General features: G+C 41.5%; 1 protein-coding gene across 1 annotated transcript in view; it reads right to left on the bottom strand.

Annotated features, from left to right (window-relative positions):
• DNAH5 (dynein axonemal heavy chain 5) overlaps positions 1–19,785 on the bottom strand; it is a 232,406-nt gene that overhangs the window by 197,547 nt on the left and 15,074 nt on the right. The window contains 8 exon segments of the mRNA XM_032594188.1: positions 5,368–5,475; positions 9,205–9,420; positions 9,976–10,098; positions 12,714–12,821; positions 14,008–14,121; positions 15,111–15,287; positions 16,102–16,239; positions 18,874–19,095. Coding sequence (XP_032450079.1) covers positions 5,368–5,475; positions 9,205–9,420; positions 9,976–10,098; positions 12,714–12,821; positions 14,008–14,121; positions 15,111–15,287; positions 16,102–16,239; positions 18,874–19,095 — 1,206 coding nt within the window.

The raw sequence follows: 19,785 nt of genomic DNA, 5'->3' as shown, positions 1-19,785 counted from the left end.
TCCTCTTTCCTTTAATTTTTTTAGAGTACACATTCTTTAGTTTCAGATGTACAACATGTTGATTGAACCAGCACTCACCACATAGGTGTGGCCAACGGCTGTCACCATAAGTTATTACAATATTATTGATTTTAAAAAGTCCTATTTAGCAATAAGACAGAAGAGTTCCCCATTCTCTACGAGCACACATAATATAGGAAAAAGCATAACAGAAAATTTAGTCCTCCCCTGAGCTTGAAAGATAAATGCCCAGAAGCCATAACAAAGAGGGTCTTGAAAGCCAGGGCAATCACAGGACCTGGCACGAAGTCAGGCTCCATCGGCTTGGGTCGGATACAGGGCCTGGGGGGCAGGAAGTGGGGTTTTATCTCAATGTGGGTAGAGAAGCGGTGGGGTCCTAACACTCTCAACAGATCGCTGTAGAAAGCCACAGCCCTTGAAATGCAGCCCGGCCCAAGCAATAATTCTGTCCGCAAGGTAGGGAAAGCAGCATGGGGGCTTGCCATCTGCCCAGAGTCATGAATGGATGAACCAGGCCCCCTGAATCGGGATCCCGCACCTCCTCTGTAAAGGGCCAGACAGTAACTATTTTCGGCTTTGTGGGGCATAGGTCCCTTTCACAACCACTCACCTATCACCATATGCAGAGGCAGCCATAGACAATCCAAAAGCAAAGATGCATGGAGCGTTTGGCCCTTGGGCATAGTTTGCCGATCCCTGCCCTGGAGCAAATGAAATCCTATGTCTGCACCACACCTAAAAGAGGGGTCTGAGTTTAAACTACACACGAGATGGGGGGTGGGGGAGGGGCAGTGTCTAACCCAAGAAAGTAATATAACAGCTGGTCTGGAATAGCGAAACCACTGGGGCCCCAGCAGAAGAAATGCAAAACTACTCTGTAGAAACACTTCCAGAGCCCAGGAACATAAAACCACTACAGAAAAAGAGATTAGTAAGTAATTCCTAAGAATTTCAAAAGGAATGACTTAAATACCAAACTTTTAAGAAATACCTCTTTCATTAAGCTCTCAGATCGATTTTCCAAAATGATTTTCATTATGAGTTGTCCTGAGAACCTCACATATCTTACACTATCATACAATTTTATGTAAAAAAAAAAAAAAAAAAGGGGCGCCTGGGTGGCGCAGTCGGTTAAGCGTCCGACTTCAGCCAGGTCACGATCTCGCGGTCCGTGAGTTCGAGCCCCGCGTCAGGCTCTGGGCTGATGGCTCGGAGCCTGGAGCCTGTTTCCGATGCTGTGTCTCCCTCTCTCTCTGCCCCTCCCCCGTTCATGCTCTGTTTCTCTCTGTCCCAAAAAAAAAAAAAAAAAAAAATCGCACCAAAAAATGAAGCACGTGATTTATTCTTGGTCATTCTAAGATTTAGTACAGTTGTCATTAAAATCTAAATTAATCCGTTAAAGACAAAAAAAATATTTCATTATTTTCTATCTCATGCTTCAAGGTAAAGGTACAACCAATTCTTCTCAATTTTACCAGACGAAAATTTTGAGCCTCTACAATTCTAAAGGGATCATTAACTTACACACAACTGGGAAGCCAGTTGCATATGCAGTGAGAATTAGTACCAAGATGAGCTTGACTGTACACAAATCATTTGGCAAGACCAGTTGGAAATATCCAGGACACCACTGGAAACACTTAACACTTGAAGAAACATTGCTACCTGGGGGGCTCCCTGCCCCATTCAGCAAAGCCCCAAAGCTGAAGGATCACTACACCTATCACAATATATTCTTGCTCTCAATACTTCTCACTACTCCTACTAAAACTATATATACATATATATATACACACACACATATACCATTTTACATATGTTATATATTATACATATATTAAATGACGCTATTTCTTCTGCAAAAACCACATCTTAGGATTGAGAAATTGTCCTGCACTAAATAGTACAGTTAGCCTACTAAATAAACATTCAAATGTTGTCACTACATTAAAAAAAAAAAAAAGAACAACTGTGTATAAACCATGCACAACTAGAATATTTGCAATGCCTCCGTTACCTCCCTAGAAGCTACAGACAGCAGCTTTACTGAGCCCTAACATTTGCACCTGGTTTTCCTTGCTTTCCTACCCTGTGGCTTCACAAAGTCCTATGCTAAGCTCTGTATGAATATTTCCTTAGGCTTTTCCCTCTTCCTTAGGCCCATTCTGAGAGTCTTATGGAATCTGGCCATGGAATCTTCATACTAGTCCTCTTACAAGTTCTGGGCTCTCGGGTCCTTCTCAGTCTTCTCTTGCCTCAGCTTGACATCTCAACAGCTGGTCCTTTGCTAAATACTGCCTTCCTCTGCCTGCTAGGCTCTGCCTGCCAGACTTCTAATAGCTCACCTGGTTCCAAGGCATTCGCTCTCTGACCTGTTAGCACCAGCACGAACCCAGGATTCCAGGCTCTGATCCCCTGGACACAACACTGATCAAAATCACTCATGCACTGCCACCCCCCCCCCCACCACCACCACCCATGCCCTCTAGTCTTTATCTTGGAGATACCAGTTACTGGTCCTCTCTATCTCTTATCTCCAAGGCTCATCACCTCTGTCCCCAACTCTAACCAGAGCTGTAGGAAAGTCAGTATTTTCATCCTGATTTTATAGAGACAAGAGCTGAATTCAGTGAGAGTGGGTGAGTAATTTAAAGGAGAAAGGCAGGGGTCTCCTGAGTGCTTCAGTCAGTTGAGTGTCTGACTCTTGATTTTGGCTCCAGTCATGATCCCAGGATCATGGGATCGAGCCCCTCATCAGGCTCCACACTGAGCATGGAGTCTGCTTGGGATTCTCTCTCCCCCCCTCTGCCCCTCTCCCCTGCTCACAGTCTCTCTCTCTCTCTCAAATAAAAAAATTAAAATTAAAAAATAATAATAATAAATTAAGAAGAAAGGGGCTGGTTAAGAAAAAGAGAATGGAGGGCCACCTGGCTGGCTCAGTCAGTAGAGCATGTGACTCTTGATCTCAGAGCTGTGAGTTCAAGCCCCACATTGGGTGTAAAGGTTACTTAAAAATAAAAATCTTGGCAAACCGTAAGAGAACAAACTGAGGGTTGACGGTGGGGGCGGGGAGTGGAAATGGGTGATGGGCACTGAGGAGGGAACTTGTTGGGATGAGCACTGGGTGTTGTAAGTGATGAATCATAGGAATCTATTCCCGAAGCCAAGAACACACTGTATATACTGTATGTTAGCTAACTTGACAATAAATTATATATTTTTTAAAAATCTTAATCTTGGCATGTTAAAAAAATATATGTACCTTGAAACCATATGGAGAAATAAAGATCTCAATAAAGGCAAATACACGAGCAATTATAAAAATAAATAATAAATAAATAAATCTTTTAAAACAATAGAGACAAAGAAGTCAAAGGAAAAATTGGTCATTCAACCAAAGAAACAAGTAGACCACGTCTGAGGTGTAAGATGAGATAAACAATAGTGTTGAATTAAAAAAAAAAAATTATGAGAATAGGCACTAGTAATCTACAACTGATGCTTTAAAGCCAGGCTGTAGGGCATTTATAAAATTATATTCTTGGTATTACATAAAGTAAGCACAGTCTTGAAAAGGTTTCCCCACTCCTCTGGTGTCCCCCACCCATGTCTGTTCTAGCATCAGCCTCCTCTCCAAAACCTCCTCTCTGAAGCTCCACCAGTCCCAGCCAAGCAGAAGACAGGGTTATTCTCCTAGGCTCACATCCTACCCTCATGGGTCGCCGCAATTATCAAATCCTACCTGTGTTCCAGGCTGTCCTGTAAGTTGCCCTGGGACTTCTTTAGAATATGTCTTTTTATCTTTGAATCCTCACTTCCGGGCACGGTATCACAATATTACACTTTTAGAGTTGGTCATTTTAGCCACTATTTGCCCTTCCTTCAATAAGGTACTCATTATTCTAACATATATGTGCTTGTATTTTAACCATATCACATGTCTGCCTCTGGCTGTGAGCTCTGAGGGCAAATCTACTTGATTTACTTCTGTCTTTATAACCCACAGCAAAGAAGCATAGTTGTTAATTGATGTACAGTAGATGCTTGTTTAATTGCAGTAAATCGAGCTCTTACGAATTCCTTACTCACACACTAATTTGGCAAACATTCCTTCCGCTCTCTCCAGTTAGGTAAGGCGCCCTGGAGACACAAAGAGGAATGAACACAAGCCCTGCCCTCAGGGTGTTCACCGTCCACTTCTATCCACCCCCCCACAAGCTACTAAAGTGCCGTGTGATCTGAAACTGCTGGGAAGGGAAGCTGGAGCAGGGAATCAGCATCACCACTGCCCATAGCTTCCCATCGTCCTCACGTCTAATTGGCCCCCAAACAAGGTCACTGCATAAATTACCATAGGCACTATATCTTCCCATCAACCGAAACATTTATTCTAGCATAATAGTTAAAAACTTGAATGCTAGAGCCAGAATGCCTGGATTTAATCCCGACTCTCCCAGTTGTTATCTCTGTGATGATCAGATGATTAACACCCATAAAGTGCTCAGGACAGTACCTAACATATAGAATTAGCTCATTTTGTTACGATTCCTTTTTACCATTGGACCCACCCTTCAGAGCTCTTTTTCCTTGAAATGTACGAATTGACTTCAAAACAGAACTTTTGGGAAAGAAGCAACAGAATGGTCATTTTCCTTTTCAAATCAGAAAGGCATACACTTCGGACTTCACTAGGATGAAAAGAAGTCTGAATATGAAACTTCGGTAGACACCGATGGGGTCATCTCCCCCTCACCCTCCTTGATTCTTCGCTGATAACACTCACAGCCCGCTCCCCCCTCCAAGAGACCCAGACCCCCCCATATGGGCTGGAAGTCAAGATGGCTGGTCAGTGCGGCGGGGGGGGGGGGGGGGGGGGGGGGAAAGGAAGAGAGAAGTGGGCTGCAGACCAAGAGGGGTCCAGGTGCTGAGTGGGTCCTGGCACCACTGTTTCTAAAGCCAGCTGCAACCCTGGCTTTGCAATCTGGCAGACAGTCGGTCGTAATCATTGCTATAAAGTAACAAACAAACAGAAACAAATTTCTATATTCTAATAACTCCACATTTCAACAGGAGATGAAAGTTAATTCTCTAAGAACTAAGATGGAAGGCATGAAAAAGTATGATTACAGATCATTATCCAAAGCTATATTTATGACCCTTTAATCCATGAAAAAGAGCCTTCAATTATTAATGTGAAATCACAAAATACAGGCTGAGGTTGCGATCGGTCACCTCTATGATGAAGCCGCCTCTCCCTTCTGAATGGTTAATGATTAGCAACAGCATCATACAGAAGGGAAAAAATAAACACACGGCTGTCAACAGGAATTTTATTATACAACTTACATGAAGGTCATTAGTCTGCTTGCAAAACTCTTCATAATCCTGGTCAAAATCCATTTTCCTCTGGTCTAAGAAATTATATTCCTTTTTCTTTATGGTGGCAACAATACTCTGAAATGTTATGAAAGAAATAAGACATTGTCTCAACATTCTCGCAATACTCAATTAAATAGGACCTTTAAATGTAGAACCTATATAATCATCTTTCAAAAATCAACTTAAAAGGAGTCTTATTTCTTTAATTACTCACATGGCTTAATGCTTATCAGGGGCAATAGAATCTTGCCAAGTGCATTCAGAGAAATCATTTAGAAAGCATTTTCATGAGGTTTTACATATTCCTGAAGAAAAATATAAAATAAAACCATAGCTGAAAAGCAGGAGAGGTGTTTTCTCTAAAAATTTCTCTGGGGTGCCTGGGTGGCTCAGTCAGTTGAGCGTCTGACTTCAGTTCAGGTCATGATCTCATGGCTTGTAAGTTCGAGCCCCACGTCTGGCTCTGTGCTGAGAGCTCAGAGCCTGGAGCCTGCTTTGAATTCTGTCTCTCTCTCTCTCTCTCTCTCTCTCTCTCTCTCTCTCTGCCCCTCCCCTGCTTGTGCGCTCTCTCTCTCTCTCTCTCTTTCTCAAAAATCAGTAAAAACATTAAAGAAAATTCCTTTTTAATTTCTTACTAATGATATCTGAATTTTTTTAAAAAGTCCAGAGTAGAATTACTAAAACATTTTTCACTGAAAAGTTTAAGTCTTCTCAGAAAATAAATAGCAGTAACAGAACACAACCAACCTAGGAAGAAAATAGTTGTAGCATCTACAGATGAAAACGTACCTTCTAAGCCTCACATGTCTTAAATAAAACATCAAACCACAATCTGCCGTCTCAAGAATCTCCAGAATTAACTGCTTCCTCCTACCCTGCAAAGCTACAGTCTGTGACTATGAAAGTACAAATCAGGCAACTCGTCTCCTTGAGAATACTATTATCCTAAGTTTTGTTTGCTCAGAATAATGAGCTATAATGCTCTATGATCATTCTTAACCAGGTACTAAGCCATTCTCAAACTCAGGTGCCCACATTGTTGACACAGGCATATAATTTTTATGAAGAAAGTTGGGCCCCCTTCCATCACCTCCTCTTCAAAGTCATTTCCATTTAAACATCAATTCACATCTCCCAATAGACAAGTGTATAAAATGCAGAACTCCTTGAATCAAGTTTACTAACTAAAACAACCTACTCTTTCATGCTGTATAACTGCAAAATTAGCTCTATGTAGACACTATATACATATGGTGCCATCCATCATGTTATGAGCATTGAAAAGCTGCATTACTACATTTTAATGTGGCAAAAAAGAAAGAAAGAAAGAAAGAAAGAAAGAAAGAAAGAAAGAAAGAAAGAAAAAGAAAAAAGAAAGAAACAAAGAAAGAAACAAAGAAACAAAGATTTGGGGTCCTTAGAAAATTCTTTTCTATGTTTGGATTTAATGGTCACTTAAGAGTATTAAACTGACAAACATTAATCATGACCTTCAACCAACTAATCCAACTCAACCTAGTAAACCGTTTACTTGACGGGTATTTATTGTGCACCTATTACATGCTAGTGAACTCTGAAAACACAGGAAGGAGCTGAAAAAACAAATGTCCCTGCCCTCAAAGAACGTCCAGCCTCGGTGTGGGACGGGGTCAGAATCTATGTAAAGCACAAGTAAATGGACAGGATAATTTCACACAGTGATAAAATGAGTAATGTGACATTGAGTGCTTGAGAAGAACAGAGATCAAGGAAAACCTAACCAAAAGGGTCATTTAAATGAAGATCTACAGGCCAAGAAAGAGTAGCCATGTGATGGTCCAGAGGCAGAACTTTCCAGGAAAAAAAGCTCTAGAAGCCCCAAGGTGGACTGAACTGAAATGACCTGTGTCCAGAGAACATCAAAGGAGAAGAGAAGCAGATGAGGAGACAGGAGGGGTGGACAAGACCTTGATAGCTACACAAGGAACCCCAGTTTCACTTCCATGGTCACCATTTTGAGCTTCTAACACTGGTACTAACACACAAAAACCTCACTAGATGCTTTCACGCACCGTCTACATTTTATCTCACTATCCTCTGGTACATCCATTTTAATCAGTATTTCACGTTAGATTTTCAGAACTATTTCTCTTCCCAGTATTTTTATCAGGTTAGAACAGTCTTTATCTGCATTTAGATGTATAGCTCAACTTCTCCTTCAAAAATAAACTTTGACATATGCTCCAAAGTTATTTTTTCATTAAGAATAGAAAATAAATAAATTCCAAGCTGAAAAGTAAATGAATATATTCGGTCTTTGTCTTGCAAAACTGTCGGTTTCAGATATAGATTATGCACCCTGCAGATAACACCCAACCCACCTAAAATGTTTCCTGCTATATAAAAAAGGTCTTTTCTCTTACTCTCCTAAAATCTGGTCTACTCAGGAAATGAAAAAGATTCCTTATATTAGACTAAACTGTTAGAGTACAAAAACTAACGTGTGGCAGTAGATTTTACCATTCTTTTCAAATTCGAGTACAAAAAAAAAAAAAAAAAAATTAGCTTTTAATATCACTGTCCCCAAACAAGAAAAACTTAACTATATCAAGACTAAGAATTCAAAACCCATTTTGTTCGGAAATTGTTTTTCAAAACTCTTCAAAACATTATTAGATCACTGTGCCTGCTTTAAAAACTAAGATTAGGGGGCGCCTGGGTGGCGCAGTCGGTTAAGCGTCCGACTTCAGCCAGGTCACGATCTCGCGGTCCGGGAGTTCGAGCCCCGCGTCAGGCTCTGGGCTGATGGCTCAGAGCCTGGAGCCTGTTTCCGATTCTGCGTCTCCCTCTCTCTCTGCCCCTCCCCCGTTCATGCTCTGTCTCTCTCTGTCCCAAAAATAAATAAACGTTGGAAAAAAAAAAATTTAAAAAAAAAAAAAAACTAAGATTAGTTACACACCTACCCTTACAAGATAAAGCAGTTAAAAATCAAAATAATTAGAAACTGTTGGGCTAGGGGCGCCTGGGTGGCTCAGTCGGTTAAGCGTCCGACTTCGGCTCAGGTCATGATCTCGCGGTCCGTGAGTTCGAGCCCCGCGTCGGGCTCTGTGCTGACTGCTCAGAGCCTGGAGCCTGTTTCGGATTCTGTGTCTCCCTCTCTCTGACCCTCGCCCATTCATGCTCTGTCTCTCTCTGTCTCAAAAATAAATAAACATTAAAAAAAATTTTTAAAAAAAAACTGTTGGGCTAAATTAAAATCTTTTATTTCACTAAAATATGTCCCTTTTATTTTGCTAACATAGGTCCAAATAAAAAGATTAAATGCAGCCATAATCAGATGCACCCAGAACTCAGTGTCAGTTAGTGCCTGAAGCATAGTATATGTTTCATTAAATATTTCTTGCACGAATAAATGAAATAATAAGTTATATTTAAACATTTTTCTTGTGCTAATGAAAATGCTCTTACTAATGATGATTAATTTTAGACTATTGGTAAGTCATTCTCATAATCACATACCTGAGAAGAACATATTAGCACCCTTACACAATTCTCAAATAGATTTAATTTCTTTATTGTTCAAGGGTCATGAGCTTACATCTAACATTACAGATTATTTGAATCATTCTAAATATAAATACTTGTACAAGATATTAAAGTTTTAGTTACAGAAAAGGTAGGAAATTTAGTTTTAAAGGACAGAACCTCGGGGGCGCCTAGCTGGCTCAGTCAGTGGAGCGTGCAACTCTTGATCTTGGGGTTGTGAGTTCAAGTCCCACGTGGGGTATAGATGTTACTTAAAAAAAAATAAAATAAAGTACAGACCTGGTATTTACTGACCATGTCTTCCAGCCCCTCAATTTTAGAATCTTGCAGGACTGAGTATGTCCTGAAGGTTGTAAAGATGTCTATTATCTTGGCAAGACGTCGGTGGAAAGTTTCAAATTTTCCAAAAATATACATCTCACTAAATTCAAATTGTTTCTCATTTGGATCTTGTTTAAGCTTTTGTTTTGTCTTGTGAAAGCAGCGCTGGTATTCCTTAAAATTAAAAACCAAAATATTAGAAAGGGAACATAACCCAGGTTATCAACCTTATTCTCTCACATGGAAGAAGCTGTAAAGTCAGGGTGGAACTTCAAACCCGTCAGTGTCATGCCTTGCATGTGCCCATTCTTCAGCTGGAAATGTCATCATTTCCTAACTCCCAATCTAGCAAATTACTACTTATTCATGAGGCAACTCAAAGGCACAGCCTTTCCACTTGATCCCACTGTGTTAGCATTAGCCTAACTCCGTGTCTAACTCCCAATTCATCCTCAAGAAACTAAAGAAACTACCTCATCTTTGCATTTCTGGGACTGCATGTGGCATCAGGACATCACAGGGCCCCAAAACAGCAGAATAAGTGCATAAATTTTGAGAGCAGATTTATTAACATTCAATTTTCTTCACAATAAAGAATTACTCTTTTACAAAAAGAATTACTTTTCAGCAATCAACAATGATAATTGCTAAATGATTTAAGATGCATCAGCAAAAACCACATAAAAATAATAAAATATTATCTAAACGTGTTATTAAGCTGACCGTTACCTGCTTGAGTTTAATTGCAGATAATATCTTTTCCACAACAACATCTTGCGGCTGGCTCCAGATGGACGCAGTTCCATTGTTGGTAATGTAGGCTTTACATGCAGATATCATCTGATTCGTCACCTGGAATTTCCCAATAAAATGGTGCTAAGTACATAAAACAGCCATCACTCATAAACTGAACTGGAGGGTCCTTGACTCCTCTACCTCTCAGGGTGTGCAATCTGTGACCTTGACACTAGGTTTCTTTTTTTCCATCACAGCCATGATCCAGCACTAACACTTTTTTTGCCCCAGCCCTTTTTTTGCCCCAGCCCATTTATACAAAAGACAAACAAAAATTATTTATATTTCAGGTGTACAACACGATCCTTTATATTCATATGCAGAGTGAAATGATTACCATGATAAACACATGTACCACCTCACAGTTTACCACTGTGTGTGTGTGTGGTGTGTGTGTGTGTGTGTGTGTGGTGTGTGTGTGTGTGTGTGTGTGTGTGTGTATTGAAAAGATGTCAGATCTGCTCTCTTACCAACTTTTGAGTACACAATACAAGTATTATTAACTATGGTAGCTATGCTGTGCGTTAGATTCCCAGAATTTATTCATCTTATAACTGAGAGTTGTAGCATCTCCCTGTTGCCCACACTCCCCAGCCTCTGGCAACCACCCTTCTACTCTCTACTCCCATTTGTTCGTCTTTTTTCGATTCTAATATGTACTGTCAAAATCATTTGTGAAATCACAGAGTTGGAAGCACTGTGGCCAATCAACAATTCAGGCCCCCTGGTTTATGCAGGATGAACATCTCGACCAACCAGGAGAGAATTCACTTCCCTGTCTGAAAGCTGTTGAGAGTTCCCCCAGTCTCCTTAGGTAGGCTGCTCTAACATGTAACTCACAGTCTCCAAGTGCCATGGAAAGGATTGTCCACCTGACCATTTCATGACACCAGGAGCTGTAGCAGAAATGTCAAAAAGGAGAAGAAGAGAATAGAGTCAAGCTGACATCCGTAACCACTAATATTTTATCCATTCCTCCAAACTGCAAAAAAAAACTTCAGAATTTTCTTATGACTTTTTTATAATGTAAAAGGAAAATCAGATGACTATGTACGCATGGAATGGCAAGATGTCTGGGACGGGCAGTGCAAAGGCTGGAGGAGAGTATGGAACAAGAAGGGTGTCGTGCAGATAGAACCTGGGCGACAGGGACTTGGGGGTCTGGTGTATAACTCTGTCCTTTGTACCCATCTCAAAATTTCCATAATGAAAGCTTCTCCAAAATTAGATAAATGATGGTTTCACAGTTTTGTTCAAAAACAAGCCTTGCGGATAATATGCATGAAGTCTGGAGCGATGATACAAATTGGCTTTGGAGGCTCCTTCTCAGGGAATATCCCTCACGACCCTCACATGTCCTTTTAACATGGGAAGAAGTGGAGCAAGAATCTCATGGATTTCCCTCCTTTCTCGACCTGAACTGCCTGACTGAGAGCAGAGAAAAGGGAGCCTCCTGTCCAGTTCTCAGGCTGGACGTACCCCTTCCCAAGAAGAACCATGCCTCCTACTATGCGAGCATTCACAACACAAGTCCTGATGAGGCAGAAATGCCTCTATTTTAGCACAACATTTAAAATTTTCACCTTGGTGATGAAAGTCATTTACTTCTTAGAGACTGTTCAAAATGGGGAAAGCAACAGTGCTCACCATAAACGCTTATGAGTTAGGACATACGGTTTAAACATCGTTATGTTTTTTGGCAGAATCATTATAATTGCTTTAGGATTACTGAAATGTTGCAAGTGGCTTTTATGACCATGATAACTGTTCTAATAACACCAAGTAAACAACTGTGGCATCAAATAAATTTGGAAAAGTGGCACATAAAATATAAAACAGGAGAAAGCCAGTTAAATATAGTTTTTCTTAATTAAAATTTACCCAAAAGGAATAAATAATGTGCTAAATAACATAGGGAAAGAAATTCCAAAAAGACTCTTTGTTAAAATTTTATTATATAAATAACACAATTATTGGGGTGCCTGGGTGGCTCAATCGGGTAAGTGTCCAACTTCGGCTCAGGTCATGATCTCGCAGTACATGAGTTCGAGCCCCGCATTGGGCTCTGTGCTGACAGCTCAGAGCCTGGAGCCTGCTTCAGATTCTGTGTGTCCCTCTCTCTCTGCCCCTCCCCCACTCATGCTCTGTCTCTCCCATTTCTCAAAAATGAATAAACATTTAAAAAAATTTTTTAATTAAAAAAATAGCCCGGGGCGCCTGGGTGGCGCAGTCGGTTAAGCGTCCGACTTCAGCCAGGTCACGATCTCGCGGTCCGGGAGTTCGAGCCCCGCGTCGGGCTCTGGGCTGATGGCTCAGAGCCTGGAGCATGTTTCCGATTCTGCGTCTCCCTCTCTCTCTGCCCCTCCCCCGTTCATGCTCTGTCTCTCTCTGTCCCAAAAAATAAATAAACGTTGAAAAAAAAAAAAATTTTTTTTTTTAAAAAAATAGCCCAATTATTTATTATAATAATTATTTTGGGAAATAATGCTTTATGATTTGCAAGAATCAGCCTCACGAATACACTTAATTCTGTATCTATTTACAGATTAAATTTTTTTTTAATTGTAGGATACGTAGACATTGAATTGTGCCCATATGGTAATTTCTAATTATCAAAAAATCAACATTGCAAAAAAATACAAGTGACCATGGGATCTATGCTACGAACTTACCTTTACAAACAGAGACGTGATCTTCTCAGAGGTGTTATAGTAATGGGAAATACTATAGATCATTTTAATTGCATTTATAAGTGTAGGGATAGCATCAACCATGGATATCTAGAAGACACCACAAAAGTTTTCAGAGAAACAAATACCAAATTCAGCAAAATTCTGATAGTATAACCATTCAATCTTCATTAGAATAAAATTAGCTAAGAGATTTTTAGTTAAATTTTTAAAATATTATCTAACACTCCACACAGATGTATTTAAAGGTAATTTCATTTTTATTAGTCATATGCAGTTAATCAAATTTGTTTCAATGCAAGAAACATTAACTGTCTGTTAATGACAAGGTTAACATTAATTTTGTAATCAATAAAAGCAGGCACTCCCTAAAGTTAAAAGATAAAACACCGGGGCGCCTGGGTGGCGCAGTCGGTTAAGCGTCCGACTTCAGCCGGGTCACGATCTCGCGGTCCGTGAGTTCGAGCCCCGCGTCAGGCTCTGGGCTGATGGCTCGGAGCCTGGAGCCTGTTTCCGATTCTGTGTCTCCCTCTCTCTCTGCCCCTCCCCCGTTCATGCTCTGTCTCTCTCTGTCCCAAAAATAAATAAACGTTGAAAAAAAAAATTAAAAAAAAAAAAAAAAAAAAGATAAAACACCAACCGATAACTTTTCCAACGCCTCTTTAAGTATCATCCAGGATGTCAATTACAATACTCAATGGAAACCGGAATACGCAAAAAAGATTCTAAAATATAATATTGCATATCCATCTCAGAGAGATGGACAGACAGATAGATACAGATAGATATATACATATGTACAGTTGACCCTTGAACAATGAGGGGCCAGGCACACCAATCCCCATGTAGTTGAAAATTCATGCACAACCTTTGACTGCCCCCCAAAACTTAACTACTAATAGCCTACTGTTGACTGGAAGTCTTACCGATAATATAAACAGTTGATTAATACGTATTTTGTATGTTTTATGTATCATATACTATATTTTTACAATAAAGTAAGCTAGAGAAAAGAAAATGGTAAGAAAGAGAAAATATACTTTCAGCAATATACTGTATTTTTTGGAAAAAAACCTCATGTGTAAGTGGACGCACGCCGTCCAAACCCATGTTGCTCGAGGGTCAACTGTATACATATAAAATTTTCTTGAGGCTAAAAGGAGGTTTCTAAGACTTTTCCAACAAACTTTAATATTAATGAACCAAAGTCCATGCTCGATTCCGCCAGTGCAAAAGGTTTACCAGCAGACTAAGCAAGTAGGTTTCTTCAACTCACAGGGTCACTACTGTACAAGGGGTCACAGCATTTTTCAAGTGTGTACAAATATTTGACATTGTCCTTCGCTTCATTAGCTGCATCAGTGATTCGAATATCCAGCTCCCGCCAAGTCTAAGCACAAGACAAGAAAGCAATTTTTATGCAATTATTATAAAGGAACTTCCAATATAGCAGCTGCTAACAGCCACCACAGGTCCGTTGTGTCAGACTTCCAGTTTATCCTGTGCATCTCACATAAAACTGAATCCACAGGAGTGAGGGGTATGGCCACGTTGGAGAGCAATTTAAACTTTTTGGCCGAATGTTTAAAGGTATCTCTTTAAGGCCTTCCCTTATAAAATCTACTCGCTAACTAGGACAGAGCATCAAGAGGGCAGCACCTCCATTTGAACCCACACTTTCTCTCCTCCACTGGCTGCTGGATCCATCGTGCCCCTCACTCCCATACTTTGTATGGTAAGAACCGAAGGAAGCCTCCAGCCCACAGCGAGCAAGAAACTGAATCCTGCAATGACCTCATGAGCAACTTGGAGGCAGATCCTCCCCCCTAGGTGAGCCTCAGATGAACCAACACCCTGACTGTGACCTCAGGAGAGATCGTGAGTCAGAGGCACCCAGCTGAGTTGCCCCTAAATTCCTGACACACAGCACACAGACTGGGATGTAATATATGTTTGCTGTGTTAAGTTGCTAAGTGTTAGGGTAATTTGTTACAGGGGGATATAAAATGAATATACTAGGACTAATATATATATATCAAAGTAATATATATATATATCAAAGTAAGTTTTTGTTATTACAACTCCTGGTTAGTCTGAATTCAAAATATATACATAATCGTGACGTGAAGCTACATCTTAATTACATGCAATGCTCTCTAATAATACATATACATACATGCACACCAGCCAACAAATACTCTTAATTCAAAGGCAATGTCCACAGTACCCAGAATTATAAAAGGGCAAGATTATCCAGCCTTCAAGTTTTTTCATAAAGGTATAACAACATTTCTCTGTTCCTAGTTACTCTATGACATGAAAATACACACAGAGAGTTTCCATTCCCGTTTCATAAAGCAGAAAGAAATGGCTGACAACCTTCAGAAGTTTCGACCTAGCAGCAGCAAGCATTGCCAAGACAGCCTTCACATCCGGGCCTTTTAACTGATCCAAAAGGTAGTTAAATTTGGACAGTCTTTTCTTCCAGTGCTCCAACTCTGCTCGGGGCCCGAGGTCATCCGCTTCCTTACGCAGCTGGTTGTTTTCAGCAAGGACCTGATAATGCACGGCAGAACTGTGAACCACTGAACGGGGCTGGCGGTATGAAAGTTATACACTGGGAAATAAATCAGTTATGCATCATGATATATTTGAATCTGAATCTGAATCTGAATCTGAATCTGAATCATGATATATTTGTATCCATTTGCATGCTTCAAGTGACAGCCTTTTACTTGTATCCATTTTTAAAACTTCAACAAAAATTTAGTGAACATGCTCAAATTGAAAACTACTTATTTAGAAAGTTCTAATGAACTTTTGGAGGACCTGACCTCAGAACATTTCCTTGACTCTTCACTTACCGTATACCCTTAGAGCAATATAACCTTGGAAAGTCTGCATGCCTTAAGTTGGTTAACTTTCATTGTTAACTGTTGGTTAATTTTCATTACTTTTTGATTAAATGTCTGCCGACACTTCGGATTTTTCTGAAAATGTTTTTTTAAGCTTTTTTTTTTTTTTTTTTTTTTTTAAAGTCTCGAGCTCCCTTTTAGAAGGCACACTGACTGGAAAACTCCTTGTACTTCTACAGAGATTCTCTGTAAAATACACCTTGAGAAAAAAAAAATTGACAAAGTGCAGTCTTCTTGTTACATTAAGTATTTAAAGTTACTTGCTTTCCTCTCTTCAATTTTTTTACTATCTCTTCTTAACTAATGACGATAAATGAAGACCACACTGAACTCCTCACCTTTGTAGGGACTCGTCAAATACTTAGGCAAATGGGAATGGCAAAAGATATACCGTCTTCTATTGACTAGTTCAGTAACGTAGCATCTGAAGCTGATGTTTGCTTTCTGAAAATTACCTGTTCTGTCTGTTTGATCCATACTCTCATACAAGCTTCTATTTTCTCCAGAGTCTCAGGGTTATGAGCTAGACTCAAGTAGTCTATCGGCTCCTTCAGGGTTTTCAGTTCAAATATGTCACACTTTTGAAGGCTCACCTAATTAAAATGAAAGTTAAACAATTAAGATGATGCTAATTTTATTTTTTAATGTTGATTTATTTATTTTGAAAGAGAGAGAGAGGAAGGGACAGAGAGAGAGGGAGAGAGAATCCCAAGCAGGTTCCGCACTGCCAGCATAGAGCCCGACACAGGGCTCCAACCCATGAACTGTGAGATCATGACCTGAGCGGAAATCAAGAGTTGGATGCTTAACCAACTGAGCCACCCAGGCACCCCATGATGATGCTAATTTTAAAACACACACACACACACACACACACACACACACACACACACACACACGTAAACACACACTTCTGGTTCATCCCCGGGATCAGAAGGATCTTAAATTTTTCTCTAAACTACCCTGTTCCCTGAAGAAAGATCTCTGAAAGCATAGTGTAATACATAATGCTTAGTCCTCCCTGTGAACTAGAGATGACTGAGGGCAGATTTGGGGTCATAAAACAGAAAGAGTGAACTAAAGAGAGAGAGTCATAATATCACAAATTTTGGGAATTAATAGGGAATTTAGAAATTAAAGAGTCAACTCACGAAACCAAAGAACATGGGGGAGCTTCAAGGTAATTGATTGGGGGAAGGGTAATTTCTAATGCATTACATTCTTTTTTTGAAACTAACCAGATGAAAAGATTCTCCTGTCCTTAACCAATAACATCCATATAGTTTGCAAGTTTAATGGCAAACACATGGATTCATTTCAGGGGAGGAAGGAGGAAGAGGATAGAGAAGGAGATGTGCTGGATTTTGACTTGACAAAGAAACTCAGCACATTTTTGCACACAGATAAATGGACCTCAATATTTGCTCGGGACATTTTCTCCTGGGAAAGTGCACCCGGCATTGTGAATGCCTAAATTCAGGTTTCAGGCCAATCCCACTTTAGCAACAACAGAGCTAGTACGTTTCTCTCAACTGGTTCAGAACCAGCAGGAAGGGGCGTGGTTATTTGTCATCCTCAAATGCCCATATGGTCAAGGAGCCACAACACAAGGCCCAGGCCCTAAGGGCTTCTTGGTAACTGAGATAAAACCAAAGAGTTCACTAGGAGATGTGGCAGGTGAATGGTGCAGGCTGGGAGTGAAGGGCACCAGATGCTGAGTTCAGACCAGCAGAGAGAAGCCTATAGGGCGAGTCAGAGCACCTGCTACGAGGGCCTGCTGCAAGGGGACCCTGTAACCCCTGGATGGCCCCCTCAAGGTTTCTCGTTTCCTTCACTTGGCTTCCTAATAAAGCCCTGCCAGCTCTAACCTTACCTGATGGCCTCTGGCCCTGATGGCCTCTAACCTTACCTGATGGCTCCCATGCCCACCGCTGCTCTATGGGGCTATGTCCCATCTACATGGAGCTCAGAGACACCTCTCCGTCCTCCAAGAACCTAGCCTCCCCACTCTGTTTTTCACTTTGCTGCCCTCCGACGGGGCTCTGAAAACCCACCAGGGCAGGCACGTGCCTCTGCTCCCCTGTGCCCTTGCTCACACTGCCCCCAGCCTGGAGGAACCTCCCAGCATGCCGCCACCCCTCCCCCCGCCACACTGCATCTTCCACCTGCCACTTCTGGAGCCATCTTTGGTTTTACAGGGGAGGGCTCTGCTCTCCATGAAGCGGCACTACCTCCCTTCTATGTGGAGATCCATCCACTTTTTTTAATACCTAGACCACAATATGACGTGGGACCATATGAAAGCAATGCTTTTTCAAGTAGAACAACAATCTAACTTGCTTCAGCTTGCGGTTTAGTATATAGGCCTGCATCAGAGTTCACTACACATAGAACTCAGATATTAGGTGGAATCAACCCGCTCCCATCTGGATGAAAGTTACTCCACTCCCCTATTCCATATCCTCTAGAAAGCCTGATGTCTCTCTCCCAATATCCCAATAGGTCCCAATGCTTCTCAGTCTCCTCTGGAGAGGAGTGAGTAACACACCGTCATTGGTATCACAGGCTACATTTCTGTCTCCCATTCATGCCTGATCGGGGCTATCGCCATCACGGTCTTGCATCCACCACCGTCTGCCCCAAGTAATGTGTAACACGGGCTTCCAGTAGATTGCACACATTTTAAGGAAGCTAAATCTCACATTTGCCAAACTTATTCTTAAAGGCCCTTTTGGTCACAGGCTTAACTGCAGGACCCAACCCACTCCCTCCAGATACGTCAACTGCTCTCTCCTTCTCTCTCATCTTCAGGATTTCCTCCATCCCTACCCATCACCCACTACCCACCACCCAGCCCCCCCCACACACACACACACGCATGGGCACACACTCTCCACACTCTCTGGGTCCAGATTCCTTTCCTTCTAGGACAAACAGTGATGCCACAAGCATTTCATTCACTTCTCTTTGCAGTCAAGCATGCGATGTGACTGAATGAAACCCTCCATCGTGGCCGACACTTCCGATGCATTAATCACTCCAAACCGTAAGAATCTACATCTAGCTACCACCACCACCTCTGGGAGGGGCAATAAAAATGCCCATAAAATTTTTTCAAGATTTGCCAGGCAGAGGAATTAAGACCATCCAACAGAAGCATTACACACTTACATGTTGATTTGTCCACCATCTGATAACTTTTGAAGGAAGAACTTATTCATTCTTACCTTCTCCTTCAAACTCTCCTGTGCGCCCGACAGGACGCCCACAAAGCCTTCCAGAGAGTTCAAGAACTCCTGCCGAATGCTGGATGCTTCCTGAAGACCCTCGAGCTCGCCCCAGCCATGACTCGTGGCCCTGAGAGCGGGAATGAAGATGTCCGACAGCAGATGCCTCACGCTGTTGAGCAGGCCCCCATCCGCGGTATCTAACATATTAAAGCTCACCTCCTGGAACACAGGAGATCCCCTGCTGTAAAAATTATCTGCAATTGCAACACAGCTACTAAGTCATTTCCGAAGTCATTTGCTCATTAACCAAATATCCCGCGTCGGCCAATGAAGACCAACCAAATGAGAAAAGCAAAACTGCTTACTCGGAACTTGCTATAGCAAGAGTCGGCCACCATCACCCGCATTTCGGAAGACACTTAAAAGCAGGCAGGGGAGCGGGAAAGCCTTCTAGTGGAGGAAAGAGAAGCTTTCAGGCATGTCCTGATTGGAGGCTGCTGGTGTGAGGAACCTGGAGGCGGCCCCTAGAAGTGGGGCATCCTGTGTGATCCACGAGGGGTGCATATTTGGCTTTCTCCGGCCCCAGGGAAATAGGCTGGGGGTACGGACAAAAATTAGGGAGGCCGACAGTCACGAAACAAATGCTGGCACTACTGGCCAATTTGTCACAGCAACTCTTGTGTGGCTGCCCCGCAGGCTTCCTGCGACTCTGACAGTGCAGGCTGGCTCCCTGGATTGTTTCCTAGATAAGGGGGTTGGCTCCCTGGACAGGTTGCTGCCAGTTACAGGTCAAAATTCTGCTTTACGTGCAGTCTGGCCTTTGTTTGTATGTTCAGTCTCTCAATCCAGTAAATTATTTTTTGATGCCCTGGTTAAGACCTACGCTTTATACTATTCCAAATCGCAATC

The sequence above is a fragment of the Lynx canadensis genome, chromosome A1 (genome assembly GCF_007474595.2).
Source record: "Lynx canadensis isolate LIC74 chromosome A1, mLynCan4.pri.v2, whole genome shotgun sequence".
Classification (NCBI taxonomy): Eukaryota; Metazoa; Chordata; class Mammalia; order Carnivora; family Felidae; genus Lynx; species Lynx canadensis.
This window is presented reverse-complemented; position numbering and strand designations above follow the sequence as displayed.